Consider the following 16,858-nt stretch of genomic DNA (forward strand, 5'->3'; position numbering starts at 1 on the left):
GAGACCGTAAAATCTAATATTTAGTAATTTTTAAGAAAAATTAAATATTATAATTCTTAAGAAAATTTTATTATTTTTTTTAACATTTATCTTTAAGCATACGTTAAAAATTAATTTAAATTATATAATTAATTTTAAATGTATATAATTTTTTGAAAATACTATATAATTATTAAATTATATAATTTAATAAATATATATATATATATATATATATATATATATATATTATAAAAGAGGGTGTTATCATATTTTTTAAATTAAAAAATAACTTTTTTTAAAACAATTGCCTTATCTATGTGGTCCTCCTCACTGTCTTAGCTTACTGTTAATGGGTCACCTAACCACGCTCATGTCCATGCGCTTTACCAACATAGTATGCCAAGGCCGTTTTTATGTCAAGCTTTTGCTCATTTATCTCCACAATTCACGGAAGTTGATTCCCAAGTGTCACTAGAACAATGCTGCAAAGTAAACAGTAATTTTTCTTGATCCCTACTGGCCCGATTCTAGCAAATTTATCGTCTTTGGATTGGTGGCCTTGCAGCATTCAGAATCTCATTTGATTGAGCAATTTTGCCTCATAAAATGATATGTTGCAATATTGGAGGCTACCCCTCCAAAAAGTGAAAGCTAAGAACTTAATCAGATAAAGAATTTCTTTGATCAAGATAATAATAATTGCATCTACCTTGAATCCAGATTAAAATAAATAAGGATATACAAAAGTCAATAAAATGCAAGTACTTAAAGAAGAAAAAAAAAAAAACAACTATACCAAAAGAGAGAATAATCTAGTTACCTCTGCTGTCAAATTTCTAGGAAAGTAGCTTAGCTAAAAAAAGATTGGGGAGAAAATATCTCACTTCACAAGACCCCTAATAAACCAAACTTAACATTGCTCAAGGATTATACATCATCCTTTTGACATATAACCTCATTTTCTCAGTGTTTTGCGGACTTGAACCTAGGGAAGCTTCTGATGCCGAAGTCAAAGTACCAACCTAAGCAAAGGGGTGGTCAGTTAGGAATGAACACCAACCAAAATTTACAAGTTGTATCTGAGTGAGAAGAATTTGAAGTCATGGTGGTAAGTGTTGAGCTGCTTCAACCACGAGTCTGCAGCACTATACAGATCCAACACCTTTCCATTATCAGAAGGATTTAACCAAATATCTCTCCGCATTTTGTAAGTAGCTAGCCCAAATGGTGAGAGAGATATACAACCGCTGTTTTTCGAATTACATTTCTCGGCTATAATGCTTCTCATGCCATCTAAACAACATAGATTTTCCCCTATCTCAGTGTCATCATAATTGTTTGTACAATCTGCAAAAACAAATAGAAGTTGTGAACTTTTAAACTATGAACCAGCTTTAACAAAATACAACTAAAATCAGCAGGAATGAGATCAGGGCCAACTTCTCAATCACAACAAATGATGTGCCCCAAGCCAAGAATTGTGAACCATAGGAAAAAAAATCTAGTTTGACCAAATTATTTATTTATTGTTCTTTGAGTGTCTCAGTAGAACCAGAAAGTTGACATATTGGTGGTTGACAAAATTACACAAGGAACAGATGGTGAATCAAAATGTTTTTTCGGCAGAACACTGTATTACAATGTAAAGGATATTGCTTGTATGTACTGAAAGTGTGTAAATTTATCATGGCTTAAACAATTATCTAAGCAAAATAAGTTTCTACACTATCCCATCAAATCTGATTATAACTAAGTAATTTCCTTGATGCAGAATATTAAAACAAGCAAACAACACAATCTATTGTCTGCTCTGGGCTCAAATATAAATATCAACAACCTTAATTTTAGCATGTATTGCATATTGATTAGCAAACTATACATCTATGTCATAGTAAGAGGACTTCGCCGCTCCTGGTAAAACACTTTCGTCCCATTTTCATTGAACTACATCAAAATACAAATTCGGAATAAATAAATAAATGCTACAACTATGTACTGAAGGGCCCATTTTTACCTTTCTGTTGAAAATCAATTTCTAAGTAAGTGAAAAGAAAGTAAATTATCAATTTGGTCTCTATTATTTCTATAATTCATCAAAATAGTCTTCAATGCATGCAATCGTCAATTTTAGTTCTTATAATTCAAAAAATTCATCAAAATAATTCATAATCTAAACAAAATGTTATTTTAGTCTTTAACCGCATGTAATTATTAATCATTACTTAAATATTAGTTATTTAAACAGACAAGCTAACTTAACACGTTAAGTATTATTTAATTATGTCATATAACATTTAATGATAACATAATAGAGTGACATGCTTTAAAATTTATTTTTTTTCAAAATTTATTATTTTAGTTTCTAAACAATTTGTAGACTTAAAATTATATGAAGACTAAATTCATTGATTAAATATTTCTTACATCATCATTAAATGCTACATATTATCTTTACATAGAATGAATAATAATTGCATGCATGTGCTAAAAATTAGTTCTTATTTAAATTATAAAGATTAAGATGATTAACAATTGCATACATTAGAAATTAAAATAATATTTTATCTAGTTTAAGGACTATTTTAATGGATTTTAGAAATAATAGAAACTAAATTTACAATTTACTCATAAAAACTCTATTTGGCAATTGGATTTATATTGTAATACTCCATGCTTAAAGAAACCCACCCTATTTTGTTTAGAAGTCTTTGAAAGATGGCTTCTCGAAAAGTTGAATGATCACTTCTCCAAATTTCATGATCGTTGATTGAATTTTTTTAATCGGATGGTTAATAATAGATGATCTACACAAGTTACCAAAACTCTTGCTAAGGCTAAGAACATGCATTTCCAGACTTTCAGAGTACGATGACAATCTTCGCAGAGTCATTCTCATTCAAGTGTTAACATGGACACTACATGCCTTTAAGGTTACATGCTCTTAACTCTAGTCCTACAAAGGATTTCAAGGTTCCGTGTCATGGTGAACCCTTATTTCTAGGGGAAGGAACTCGTTGGGGTGGAGATCAGTGATACAGAGAGTGAGAAAACGGTGGTGGATGGAATTTTGTTTGTCATTCTGATGAAGGGGTGTGATGATCCTTTAATCAACCCCTTGTGGAAATGGTGGACACGGGGTGGAATAGTGGTTGGAAAGGAACCACTGAGTTTTATGAGACTTGGAGTTTTCATATCTTCAACCATATCAATATAACGGTGGAGAAGCCATATCAGCTCTAAAGACTTCCAGAAAAGATAAGGAGGATGTTAGAATCAGCACACGTTTTCCTGATTTTTTAAAAACATACTCATCATTGACTGGAAATGGACCAATCACTACATCAATATACCTTGGAAAGAAGATGACAATGTATGGTAAGTGAGGAAGCTTGCTGCCAGGTTCTTTTCACCTTTCTGACTTGGTATGGGATAAATCGGGTACCTATCCAATGACAACGAGTCAATATAAGATCTTTCTCTCATAAAATCAAACAGAAACTAGAGATCTAACTGGAAGTAAATATAAACTTCACAGTGTGGAAAAAAATTGACCAAAAACTTGTTTTTTTATATACATAATTATGAGAAAAAGGGAAAACAAAAGTTGCAAAATTGATTAAATGCTGTTTTTTAAAAGACATCATTTCTGACAATTCATAGAAAACCACATTATCAAATGTTTCAAAAACACCAAAATTGCAGCCAAAATATTCCAGATAGTGGTTCTTATAAAGCTAATTGGAAATTTAAAGCTTTCCTTCAGACCATTTATCATGAAATACAGGCAAAAAACAAGGCCAATTTATCAACAGGAGCGCCCACTTCCAAATTGAAATGTTCATCTCCATGTACAACAAATTTTCAGGATAACAAGAACAACTCATTCTTCTCACCAAGAAACAGCCATCCAACTTGCAGGGGAAATATCTACACTCTTCAATGTCATCAATGCTGGATGACTTTTAGCTAACTCAAAGATCTGAAACACAAAACATAAGCAGAATGAGAGAACATAAAAATGTATTCATATGTAGTACCGCTGAAAAGTTAAGAATACTGCTTAGAAGTTAGAGGCAACCTTCTCAACAAATGGAACCCTCCGGAATGGTGGAGAAGTCTCATTGTACTGTAAGTAAAGGTAGCCAAGCATATCCCTTGTTGGCCATGAACCAACTATGTCACAGCTTGAATCCAAAGAAACGGCATCCCATGCTTTGCTAGAATTATTACTTAATGATCTAGATAGGTAACTTCCACTTTCCTCACTCAAGGAATCAGATTCAAGTTCAGCTCCTTCACTATCCTCTCTCCGAATCCTACAAAAGAAGAAGATGGATCACACCATGTTGACACATTTAGTATATCATATATCATCACACAGCATTGTTTTCTGCATACCTAGAAGTTGCAACAGATTTACTGCTGTAGATTTGGATGGCAGACAGATATGGAACATGGTATTGCATTACAGTGTCACCACTTTCCAACGTCACAGGTGTACCAGCACCATATGCACTCCATTCACAGTAGCAGTTCCATAGATCGTTCAGATTGAAGTATTCAATTGTGTCATTGCCAGGAGGGAGCCATTGTCTATTTAGATCACTACAGCACTTCTGCAAAATAAGTGATAAAAGCAAGGAGAGTTAAGAAAACAAATTAACCAATCAATAGCCACTTCTAACATTTGCTAGAGACAAACAAGCAAAAGTCATATAGAAAAATAATTATCAATCTCAATGTCTCGAGAGACATTAATTAAAAAATCAATAAATAAACATGTTTAATAAAAAAAATAATGTTAGAAATATATTCAAAATTATAGGAGTTCATTAATATTTTTTAATCAAAACTTTCTATGTTGAATTCTTTAACTGGAATTTGTAATTAAAAATTACTTTTTTCTAAATTAACAAACTATTCTTATTTAGTTAGATAAGTGTTTTTATTTTTTAATAATTTAAGAATTTGTAGAAGGGACTTCAAATTGTTATCTAACTTTAATTTTTCTATTTTAAAATTTTTATAATAGTTTATTATAATTTTTTATACAATTTTAACATGGTTGCAAAGAATAAAAAATAATGGAACAAAACCAAAATAGTACACGAAGTGGAAAGTGGAAAAATACCTCAAGCAGGATACCTAGTCACTATAACACATGGAATTAAGGTAAGCCACACACGAGATTCTCGTGGCACGCAACATCTTACATTAACTCTCCACTCCTCCACTAAGCTTTGCTCCTAATTCACGTACCAATTCCATAAACAGACCTTTTTCCTTTTTCTACTAACCAATCTTCGGATTCGGATTAGTTTGTTACATACGATTTTTAGAAAAAATTTAAAAGTCGTCGTAATTTTTAAAATAATATTTTTTTTCATATTTTTATAATTTCAAAATAAAAAAATCATGAAAAAAAGAGCCTCAATTTTCACCAAATAAAATAGTTCGGTTCAACGAAATCCTGTAGATAAAATCGACCACGTACAAAGGTTTGCTAGGTTTTGATTCATCTTTTTTAAAAATTATAAATTATATTTTAAATTATTAAACATTATTAACATGTGTATTTGAAAATATTAACAGTTACTTTATATTAATTTTAAATAATTGAAAATAAAAAAATTATTAAAAAACGTTTATTATATTTCATATATAATAAATAGTTTATCATGCAACCTTATCATATTTAAAATTAACTTTAAAAATAATGTTTACAAAATCGTTGTAACCGTCGTTAATAAGGTGTTAATTTAGAAAGGGCGAGTCAACAAAACACATTTTTCAGATCATTGATTTTAAAATTGACAATTGATACAGAAAATAAAAACAAAATTTGTTTTAGATTGCGGTGCGGATAACGTAACCTTACGTGAGCCGAAAAATAAATATTAAATATTGTTAAAAATTCCTGAAAAAACCAAGGTCAAATCGGGTAGATTTGACCCCATCATTGATTGCTATTTTTAAAATCAATAACCTATCTTGATACGGAGAGAGAACAGAGCAGAGAATCAAAATCACTTCTTAATTTGAATAAGAATTTATATCTTCATGTTTTCACTGTTGAAAAAAAAGAAGCAATGAAACAATAAAATTGATTACCTGGATATGAAGGGTGTGCGAAGGAACATCTGGGGTTACACGTAGAAGAAAGGTGTCCAGATTGGAGAAGGTCGTTCCGAAACTCATCGACGACGCGGAGGACATAGTTTCCCGAGAAAGCGACGGAAAATATTCAGACATCTCAGTGGAGTCGTTGCAGTGATCGAACAGCAAAGCAATGTGTGACATAAGGATCCCTCAATTGTGAATCGATGAACTTTCCATCTCAACACTCAGCACTGGTTTCTCAGAAAAGGCCAATCGTATAAACATTCTTTTAGGAATAAAAAAAAAAAAACAGCAATGTTTTACATTCTCAACATTACAATTTTCACGTAGTTGAAGCAAAGCAAGAGAAAGATATTGACCATAAATGCAAAAAAAGAAAAAGAAAAAGAATGAAGAAAAGAGAGATAAAGAGACGACTCACACAGTTGTCAAAGAAACAAATCATAAATAATTGTCTCTCTCTTCTCTTTAAATGTTTCAATTATGATAGGAAGGAGCTTTGATAGCTGAAGGAATTTATATAAAAAAAGGTGGGTGGTTTTGTGATAGGGTGAGTCAACGAGTTCTTTATGTTGTCGCGGGTATAAAAGAAACGGGTTGGGTTGTTTTGGGGTAGAGAGAGAAATAAAAAGTTGACAAAAAAAGGGAAAAGAAGAAGAAGAGAGTGAGAGAAGAGAAGTGGTTGGTGGCGAGGGAGTGAGAGTTCGCTTCGCCGCGTGTGAGACAGTGTCAGTTTTTTTTTAGGATTTCATCTATTTAGAAGCCTTTTGTTTCGTTGTTTGTTTTTTTTTCATTTTCTTAATTCTGTTCTTTAAAAGATAACATTAGCTCTCATCTCTTCCACATGGTCGGTCACGTGACCATCACCTGTTTTTATTTTTCGATTTTCAAAGAGTATACATTTCTTTTTAAAAATAATAATATCTACTTTTGTTTGGTTAAAACTCCAGGAGATTAAAAAATTTACCCCTTTCTTAGAAAATTCACAATTTCATTTGGAGATACATTACAAAGTGCCATCACAAGTACGAGGGTTCACAAAATTTAAATTCGATATCCTTATTAATTAGTTCGGTGAACCCAGGGAAACAATATAATTTATTTATATGCATTTAAAAGTGTATAATAAAAATTAAATAAATAATAATTATTTATTAAAAATTATAACATTTAATGCTATTAATACATTTAATTATATAATATAATATTATGTAATTTTTAACACAACTTTATTATGTATAACTTATTATTGCGAGTCATTAAATACGCATTAAAAACCATATAAATTAATTTTTATATTATAAATTTTTGAAAAATTATATGATAAATTTGTATAATTTCTTTTATAAATTAGAAAAAAGATAGAAAGGGAAGTAAAAAGAAGGTGAGAAAATGAGCAATACGATGAAAAAAATATAAAGATAAAATATTATTGTAAAAATTTATTATAAGAATATTATTATTCTAAGTTTCTTATTGAATATAGTGATGTAGCATCAAATAATTTAAATGATAATATAAAATAATATTTGTATTAATGAGCTTTTTTTAAAAATGAATTATTAATGAGTTTTTAAGTACATTACACAGATATTATTAAATTAAAATAATTTTTTGATAAAAATAAAGACATATTATTTATTTATTTATTAATTTAATAAATTTATAAATTAAAAAGAGAGTATTTAAATTATTATTAATAAGTACCCTTTTATATTAAATAGGATTAAACTAAAAATATATATTTTTATAATAAAAATAAATAAAAATTTTGCTAATAAAAAATTAAACTAAAATTGTCTTAAAGTAAAATAAATACTTAATACAAGAAAAGTTACATGACACTATGAAAAAGAAAATTAACTCATAAAAATGCTATTGTTTAAAACAGTTTATAAAGACACTCTCATTCAATAATGAGAACTTATAATTTATAAGTAGAGTTAAATCACTTATTTGATTTACACTTGTTAGGCTATTTTTTAAACTTACTCTAATACTTGTTTTAAAAAAGAAATAGCCAAAGCATTAGGCTAACCCAAATTTTTGATTCTAAAAAGTGAACTAACTTCTAAAATACTCTTGTTAAGAATAACTATCAAAAGTATTTTTATTCTATAACAGGGACTTGTGATTTATATATAGAAGTACATAGATTATAAGAGATTTTTTTACTTGGTGTTTATTGAAACTTGAAAGAAAAAAAGTTAGAGGTATGTTGTCAAGAAACTTTTATTTGTTTGAGGTTTTTTTCTTTACATCGAAGATACTTTTTACATTTTACAATATGATTAGAAGACGAGTGCTAAAAAAGTTGAGACCAGTTATAATTAGATGATAAAAATGGGTAAATATAAAAAATGTGTTTGAGGATTAATTGTCACGTGTTAGTTTATGGGAAAGAGCTCAAACCATATAACTAGGTTGAGTGTTTCGCATTACAATTATATAAACTTTCTTCGTAGAACAATAAGCTCATTTTCTTTCACCTTCAAGATACTCTCCAACCCAATGTTTCCATCAACTTTATTATATTCATAAAGCAAAGCATACCAACCGTCATCAAATTTTGATTAGTCTCCATGATTATACATATAATATTTGAAATCTTTCTAAGTGTAAGAACCATTCTTCATCATATTCCTAAACACCTTATAGCATTATATGATATGCCAAACCCTTAATCCAAAATATATTTGTAGCATCACCACAGGCAAAGCTTTTGTCATAGCAAGGTGTTGACCAGTGAAAATATAGTTCTATGATGTCGTTTTGCTTGATAAGTATTCATGATAAGTGGTATCAGAGATGTTGTATCGGAGGCTGAATGCGTGGGAGTGTGTGATATCAATTTCTATTTTGTTTAATTTTTTAATTAATTAATTTAAAAACACTGTAACTATTTTAATCATAATTGTAAACATGTTAGTGAACATTAAAGTTATTTAGTATTATTAATAACAAATATTACATTAAATAAAACTAAATTAGAAAGATAAATATTTTAAAATTTAAAATATAGAAAGTTAAAATTAAGAATCAATTTTAGATTATGATTGATTGATATTACAATAATCTGAGAATTCAGTTTATAAAAAATATTTTAAATTTGATACAGTGTATAATATTTAAGTTTTAATTGGAATTAAAGTTAAAATTAAACTAAATAAATGATATTAAAAACAATACAAATTAATAAAAAAATATTCAATACATGAAAGATACATGACATATAGTAATAATAATAAGAAAAAACTCCTCAAAAACTTCAAATAATTATGAAAAGAAACAATTTTACAAAAATATAATCTACTTGTATATTATTATCACTCGTTTATAAATAAATAAATAAATAAATAAATAAATATATATATATATATATATATATATATATATATATATAAACATTGTTATCTGAATATTTTGTTATGCATTAGTTTCACTACTATAACAGTAACACTAAAAATTACTATTATTGAACAATTCTATTTTTAAATATTATAATTATAAAGATTAAAATGTAATAAAAATTATGTAAAATAACTAAAACATAATTTTAAACAATAATAAATAATTTAAAAATAATAATTAATTATAAAAACTAAATATATATTTTAACTTACAAAATTATAAGTATGGATTATCTTAAAATAAATGTATCATACCATATTTTAAAATAAATTTTAAAATAAAATAAATAAAATTTTATTACAAATTAATTTTAAATGCTTTTTGTTTTTATGATATGAATTTAATAACAAGAAGTGATTAATGAACAAGTGGATCTATTATAAGGAAATAAATTAAAAGTTTTCAAAAATTTAAAATGAATAAGTTAAATAAATTTAAATTAAAGATAAATATGTCACTGAACATGTGAATATATTAGTAAAAATTATTTTAATTTAATATGTAATTTTAAATTTAAATCTTAAATACTTGTTAAATACTCAAAAAATTAATGTAAACTATCTCAAAGTTACCTATGATTTAAAAATAAGTAAATAAAGATGAAGCTATTAAAAAAAATATGTTACATATGTTGTAGAAAAAGAATTTTTATTTTCAAATTTAATTAAAATTTAATATTGATTTTATTATAATTTATGATATATTAGCATATATTTAAATTTATTATTGTTAGAATCTCTTTCCTCTGTCAAGACAAAATTTATATTAATATAACAGGATTTAAAATAATAAACATGATAAATACCTTGAAAACCTAATAAATATTAATGATATAATTCAAAACTATGTTGCTAATTGGTATGTGATAAAGACATAATTCATATGGTACAAAATCAGAATGTCAAAATTATTCGAACAAGTCCTTTTAAATATGATATAAAATATATTCTTTAAGAGTATAATCTATTTTTTTATGTGAAGCGTAATTCATCTTTTTAAAATAAAATTCATTAACTCATTAAATTTTCACATTTTGTTAAATAAAATGGTGTTTTTTTAATAATAAAAAATTATCTCTTCAATACAGTAAATTAATATATATATATATATATATATATATATAATACTATTTATACGCATTTAAATAACCCAAAAAAAAAACAGTTTTTTTAATATAATAAAAAGGTAAACTGCGTTACGTTTTGGGGATAAAATAGGAGGAGGCGGCGCCGTTTTGAAGTGAGGTGGTTTCAATTTATGAACACGGAACCCTGTTTCTGTTTCAGTTACTATTCAAATCAAATCCATCTTCCTTCCTTCTACACTGTGGACTCACTGAAATCGAGTCGAAGAAAGTCTCCATCGATCCCTTTCCGTGGCCGCAATGTTTCGCAGAATCTTCTCCCACCGTACAGCCTCAGCCTTCACCCACAAATACAATGCACCTTTCCGACCCCAAACCCCTAATCTCCCTCTCCCCTCCTTCGCAAGACTCGTTTCTTCCAAAAGGGAAAACACCGATAAGGTACTCATTTCAATTAAGCAACACTGTTTTGCATTGTATCGCTTTCGTTTCAACCTATTTTTGGTTCTTTTGTAGAGTAAAAAGGACATTGCTAATGTTGAGGATCCCTTTAGTGCTCCCACTTATAACATTCCGGAGAAGCCAGTGACGTTTGTTGAAGGCGCATCTTACAGTGTTGTCATTCTTGCTGGCCTTGGAATCGCTGCCGCCGCTGGATATGCTGTTTTCAAGGAGCTTATATTTCAACCCAAGGAGTAAACACTTTTTTCTTCTACCATTATGTAGCATTACTCAATCTAAAATTTGTCTTTATTTATATTTATTTTTAATTTCTTGTATGTCAGTTTGACTGTTATGAACTTGTAACAGGTACAAGATCTACAGCAAGGCTCTTCAAAGAATTCAGGATGATGGTCAGGTGAGGGAAGTTTTATCTTTGTTTCCAATTTCCTGAGCATACGAAGAAAACCTAAATGAAGCATTTCAATCATGCAAACGAACACCATTTGTAGGGAGATGCTATGAAGTAATGACAACTGAAATTGGTTGATGGAATGGTTTTCAGACAAACCTTGAGGAATTTTAATGTCTAGGTTTTGTGTTTTGGTGTTGTTGATAAGCTGATGCTTGGTGCTCTGCGTCGGAGTGAAAATAGCAAATGTTTTGAAGTCTTGTAGTATGTAATGTATAATCATGGGGACATTTACCTATTAGAGTTAGTCATTTCATATGCTTTCAGTATATAGTGAGGTACCAGTGTTATTGAATATGTGGTTGGAGTTGGGTGAAAGACTCGTATATGATGAAGTTATTGATTTTCTATATTCAACTTGAGTAGTTTATATTAAACGATATACACTTCAGCGAACAATGATTCTTGCTACATTTTTTAGGTATGTAAATGAAAGGGAGGGAGTGCATGCCTATTTTAGTTCTGTTGTAAGTATTGCACGGCAAATGATAACTATGGTCTTAGGGCACTAATTAAGGAATTAAAAGAGGAAAGTTTATATTAAAAATAATAGTAATGAAGACTTACTGTGATTTCCAATGCATTCTTTAATATGATTCTCAATAAAAATTTTCTATTTTTAATTCCTTTAGGGCTTTGATTAGCAAAACGCTTTTTGCAAATACCAAATTCTACCCAAAAAATTGCACATACCAAAGCTCTAAATCATACAATGATTTGAAAATTATTTATTGGTAATGAATAGTATTTAATTGTATATCAGTTGGCTGCTTTTATGTTCACTTGCTCTGGATTTACTTTGTACTAGGTAAGAGTGAGGATTGGATCTCCAATTACAGGCTATGGTCAGGAGAGTAGAAATCGTGCTGCTCGCCAAAGAATTCCTCACAGGGTTTGGACTGATGAAGATGGTGTTGAGCATGTAGAGGTAGGCTTATCAGCATTTAGTCAAATTTATTTGCAGATGCATACGCATTTTACGAGAACTATTCTGATATGTCCCTGGGATTTGAAAAATAACTCAAAAAATGTTGGGAGGGAGGAGACAAAGATGAAAAAGAAAGAACAAGACAGGGTGTAAGAAGACATCATTGGATGCATTGTTGTATCGTTCCTATGTGATTTTCAAAATCTTAAAATTTCTTTTATGGGGGAAGATGTTTATTGTTTAGTAGTTATGTCATTTATTTTGATAATATGATTCACACTCAAATATGTTAATTTGGGTTATAGGTTAATTTCTATATCCGGGGGCCCCATGGTCATGGAAAAGTATTCTCGGAGATGTTCAAAAGCCCAGCTGACAATGAATGGAAGTTTACTTACTTGATTGTTGAGATTAGAGCACCCTCTGCTGCACAAATAATTCTGGAGTCATACATTCCATCTTACAATGCAAAGAAGTAGTCTAGATGAGAAAAGGTTTTGTTCTGCCCCATTACCTGTATATACTTAGTCTGCAGATACTAGACCGTGTTATCTGTGTTTCTGTTTGATGTTGAGGTCGTACTTTTCACGACACAAATTGTAGGTGGGAACCCTCCTGCATTATACTTCCCAGTTCCCTCATCCCTGAATAAGAAAAGGATAGATGATAAAGAAAATCAAAAGAAAATGAAGTGGCAAAGCTTCAAAATGTTTGACTATTATCTTCTCTTCTGCACATTCAATTAATTGATTAACCTGTTGCAAATGTTAGGAAGGCAATAATTTTTATTTTTTTAACCTTCATTAATGACCCAGATATCTCGCTTATGCTCTTGCTTACAGTGGCTTGTTTATGAATATTCGGTTATGGGCACTGATCAATACTTAATGTTTTGGCCCAATATTATCTAACACGAGTCAACCTTGTAACATATACTCTAAATTGTTTTTACTAGTAGGAAACTTTCCTTTTACCTGTTGGTGTTGTAGTCCAATTCATATTTTTCATGCATACCAATAGAACTTGAAGAATTACGAGTATAAGTATTTTGATTGCAGTATTGCACTGTAAAACGCTTAATGCAGGTCTTTGATATTTGGGCCATTAGTAGAGGCTGCATTTTTCAGCTATCAGCATTGACCACCGTAGCCAGTCCATGTTCCATAAGGGATGAAGTTGAAAGAAGGAAAGACAATTAAAGAAAGTTACAAATAATGTGAGAAACTGGATCCCAAGTCTCAGGTTCAGTATTTTATTTTATTTCTTTTTCATTTAGAACCTGCAGATATGAGGAAAAGTTTTGGGCAAGGATCTTAGTAACGATGGCCAGAGCAATTACTTTGTCCTTGATAGCAATTGAGAATTCCATCTGCTAATTTGTTTTATTGCTGACAATTAATTCCATATGGCTTGGTTTGTGAAGTACATTATGGTAGCTGGTTGTAGCACACAAATTTTTACTGATGAATATATATGGTGATTGTAGCCAGAACGATAATTGATATGGGTCGTATATGATTGATGTTGATTGTTACCGCAGAGATAGTAATGATGTTAGACTGATTTGAACTATTTTGACACACCAAGAAGAATCAATATGTTCTATAAAACTAATTGGAAAATAAATAATCAAGTTGTTAGCATGCTTTGCATTTGGATCACTTACTGAATTGGCTAATATACTTGTTTTGTGGACGATCATCTTGATCTTGGAGATAATTAAGTGAACATTTACGTAATCATTAAGCGGAGCTAACTTGCAAATGAACTGTAATTTAGATATCAATAAAACAGTATCAGAGTAGAATCGTAATAATTATTTTTGAAAAGTTTTGCCTTGCTTGCATTGAGGCTATTTTTTCCCCTGGCACTGGGAGCCCCGTTATCGATCCGAGATGTTGATATTCCAATCATCGAATATTCGAATTGTAAGGTTAATACTAGTTTATTTTCCCGCTATGTGCTGTAATAGAATAATAATAATAATAAAGTAGTGTTTAAATTATTAATTTATAAAATAATTATAAAAAAATATTTTTAATTGAAATGGATCGATAATGGAAATATTTCTATTTTGTCATCTAATCATGAATTATCACTATTATTAGTGAAAATAATTGGTAATTAATTCAAAAAACTATCGATTATATATTTTAATTGATTGATAATGAAATTCTTTTACAATAATGCTTTAAAGTTAAATTTATTAGATATAATAATATTGTAATGATTGAGTTAAATGTTTATTCATAGGCAAGATAATTGAATAACAAATATTATAATTAAAGAAAACAAAACGTGAGAAAATAAATAAAATTATAATAAAGTTAAGACTTAATTGTAATTATAAGTTAGAGACAGATATATTCATAAAGATATAAAAGTTTGTGACTAATGTTAGCAATACGACAGTAATGCATTAAGAATGTCAACGTTATCAGTTAATCGAAAGGTGACAATTGGTGCTTAGAGTTGTAACTAAATCCAAGATGAATCTAAGCGATGGTCTATTTGCGGTGGATAGATAGTTTGTGACTAACATAGGGTTTAATTATGAGTATAGTTAGTAGTAAGTTTAATAATATTTTCTTTTGCAGTGGATGAATCTGAGCATGATAATTTGACCGTGGTCATATGTTTAACTCCCAATCATCACTCAAGGATAATAGTTGGGGTTTTGTTCCTGTGAAGAAAGGTGGTTCAGACTTGAGACTGAAATGGATTTGATGTAGTTAACAACTCGTGTATGTTCACAAATCAAAGCAATCAAATGAAGATCGGATTGGATTTTAAGTTTTTCTTCAGTCTCATTTTTTAGAGTGAAATTTAATCTCTTCGATCTTCAGTCGTTGAAATTTAAGTTATCGCATAAATGCGCGATTACTTAACTAGATGGAATTTGAATTCACCATAGATAACTTAATTTTATATCTGGTGGTGCAAGGTTAGGATTCGTTTGGTTACATCTCATGATGTTATTATACACTATGGACTATGGTATATGTTTTAATGTAATATCTGTGATTAAAATTAATTTTAACATACATCTCATTCATATACAATAATTAAAAAACAATTCAACTGGAATTTGAATCAAATAGACATTGGGTTTACTTTGAGAATCATATTTGCGTTGGCTGAGCCATTTTTACAATATTCGTTGCCCTTGACTAAAATTTGTGTGTTTCTCTCAAAATTAATTCTGCAGTAACACTATATAGATTTAATTTTGAAATTTGTGAATATTTTTTAATTTTTCTGTCATAATAATTTGAGATATGAAATCTATTAAGCATATTTATATATATTTACACTCCAAAATAATTTCTTTATCATTTAAGAGATCGTGTCATCCGTAGGTACATATTAGGGGCTATCTATAATATTAATAACCCTGTTGAAAGTTTTCTGGGCGAAAGGATATTTTAAGGAAATATTAAAAGAAAAAAATTGTTGTAGTCAAAATATTAAGCATATTTATATATATTTATACTCCAAATTTGTATTATCTTTTATTTTTAAAAAGAGAAAAGTGTTTTCAAAAAGGGAAACAAACAGACTTTGTAGGGAGATTTTCATGAAAAAATTCATTTCTTAGCTTTTTTCGGTGATAAAATGTCACAATCAAGCTATAAGTTGGATTTAAGTTACATGAATTACATTCTCATGTTATGTAAATGATAGAGGGCGTTCTAAGCTCTTCCATTGATCGCTTGTGTTGACTTAGGACATCTTTGATACTGATAATCGAACAAATAGATTAAAGAACATAAAATATATCCTCCTTTGATCAATTTCCCTCCTTTCATTGGAACAACAATGAATCAACTGCTACTCCTACAACACTATTATTTTACCAATTTATGACTTCATTGATGAATACAAACAGAAATGCATACAGGTATGAACAGATGATCAACAGACCTCAATTACATATCAACTGCATTGCTCCATTTATAATCCAATTAATTAGTTTTAGGGCATTTACTTCCTTGAATGGAACTCTTAATTTGTCACCTTCCATAGCTACACAATTTCATACAACAAAGACATTAATAAAAGGGTATCATCTTATCATAACAAAGCATATATAGCTGACCCTATGTAAAACTGGATCGATGTAAAATATTTTTCAATTAACAAATTACCATTTTTATAATTAATTATTGTACTCATGACTAGCTTAACGATTCATTAAATGTAGAGAATACCAATTCAAAACACAAGCAAAGACTCAACCTTGTCAGAAACCTAATGAATATCAATAAAAAATGATTTTCTAAACATTTGGAGTGAAAAAGGGAAGGCCACTCACACCAATCTTGCAAACTAACGATGAACGTAGAGAAAGGAAATTCTTTTATTCTACTTAACTTATCAAATCAGTGAAAGGTCCAAAGACGAAAAAGATTTATTATCC

The 16,858-nt window shown here is 29.1% G+C and overlaps 2 protein-coding genes across 2 annotated transcripts; one reads left to right on the forward strand and one right to left on the reverse strand.

Annotated features, from left to right (window-relative positions):
- Positions 1–1,048: 1,048 nt before the first annotated feature.
- On the reverse strand, positions 1,049–6,234 carry LOC113871680. Its single transcript, XM_027508779.1, has 6 exons — positions 6,094–6,234; positions 4,381–4,598; positions 4,061–4,298; positions 3,876–3,961; positions 3,333–3,424; positions 1,049–1,329 (listed from the first exon to the last, which is right to left on the reverse strand). Exons 1-6 carry the CDS (start codon positions 6,232–6,234, stop codon positions 1,049–1,051), a joined length of 1,056 nt encoding a protein of 351 aa, XP_027364580.1.
- A 4,520-nt stretch (positions 6,235–10,754) lies between these two features.
- LOC113872987 (probable mitochondrial import inner membrane translocase subunit TIM21) lies at positions 10,755–13,969 on the forward strand. Its single transcript, XM_027510911.1, has 6 exons — positions 10,755–11,038; positions 11,114–11,292; positions 11,408–11,456; positions 12,319–12,438; positions 12,744–12,932; positions 13,524–13,969. The coding sequence occupies exons 1-5, from the start codon at positions 10,898–10,900 to the stop codon at positions 12,915–12,917; spliced, it is 663 nt and encodes a 220-aa protein (XP_027366712.1). The 5' UTR covers positions 10,755–10,897; the 3' UTR covers positions 12,918–12,932; positions 13,524–13,969.
- The last annotated feature ends 2,889 nt before the right edge of the window (positions 13,970–16,858 follow it).

Source organism: Abrus precatorius, unplaced genomic scaffold (assembly GCF_003935025.1).
Source record: "Abrus precatorius isolate BTA unplaced genomic scaffold, Abrus_2018 Scaffold7, whole genome shotgun sequence".
NCBI classification, from domain to species: Eukaryota; Viridiplantae; Streptophyta; class Magnoliopsida; order Fabales; family Fabaceae; genus Abrus; species Abrus precatorius.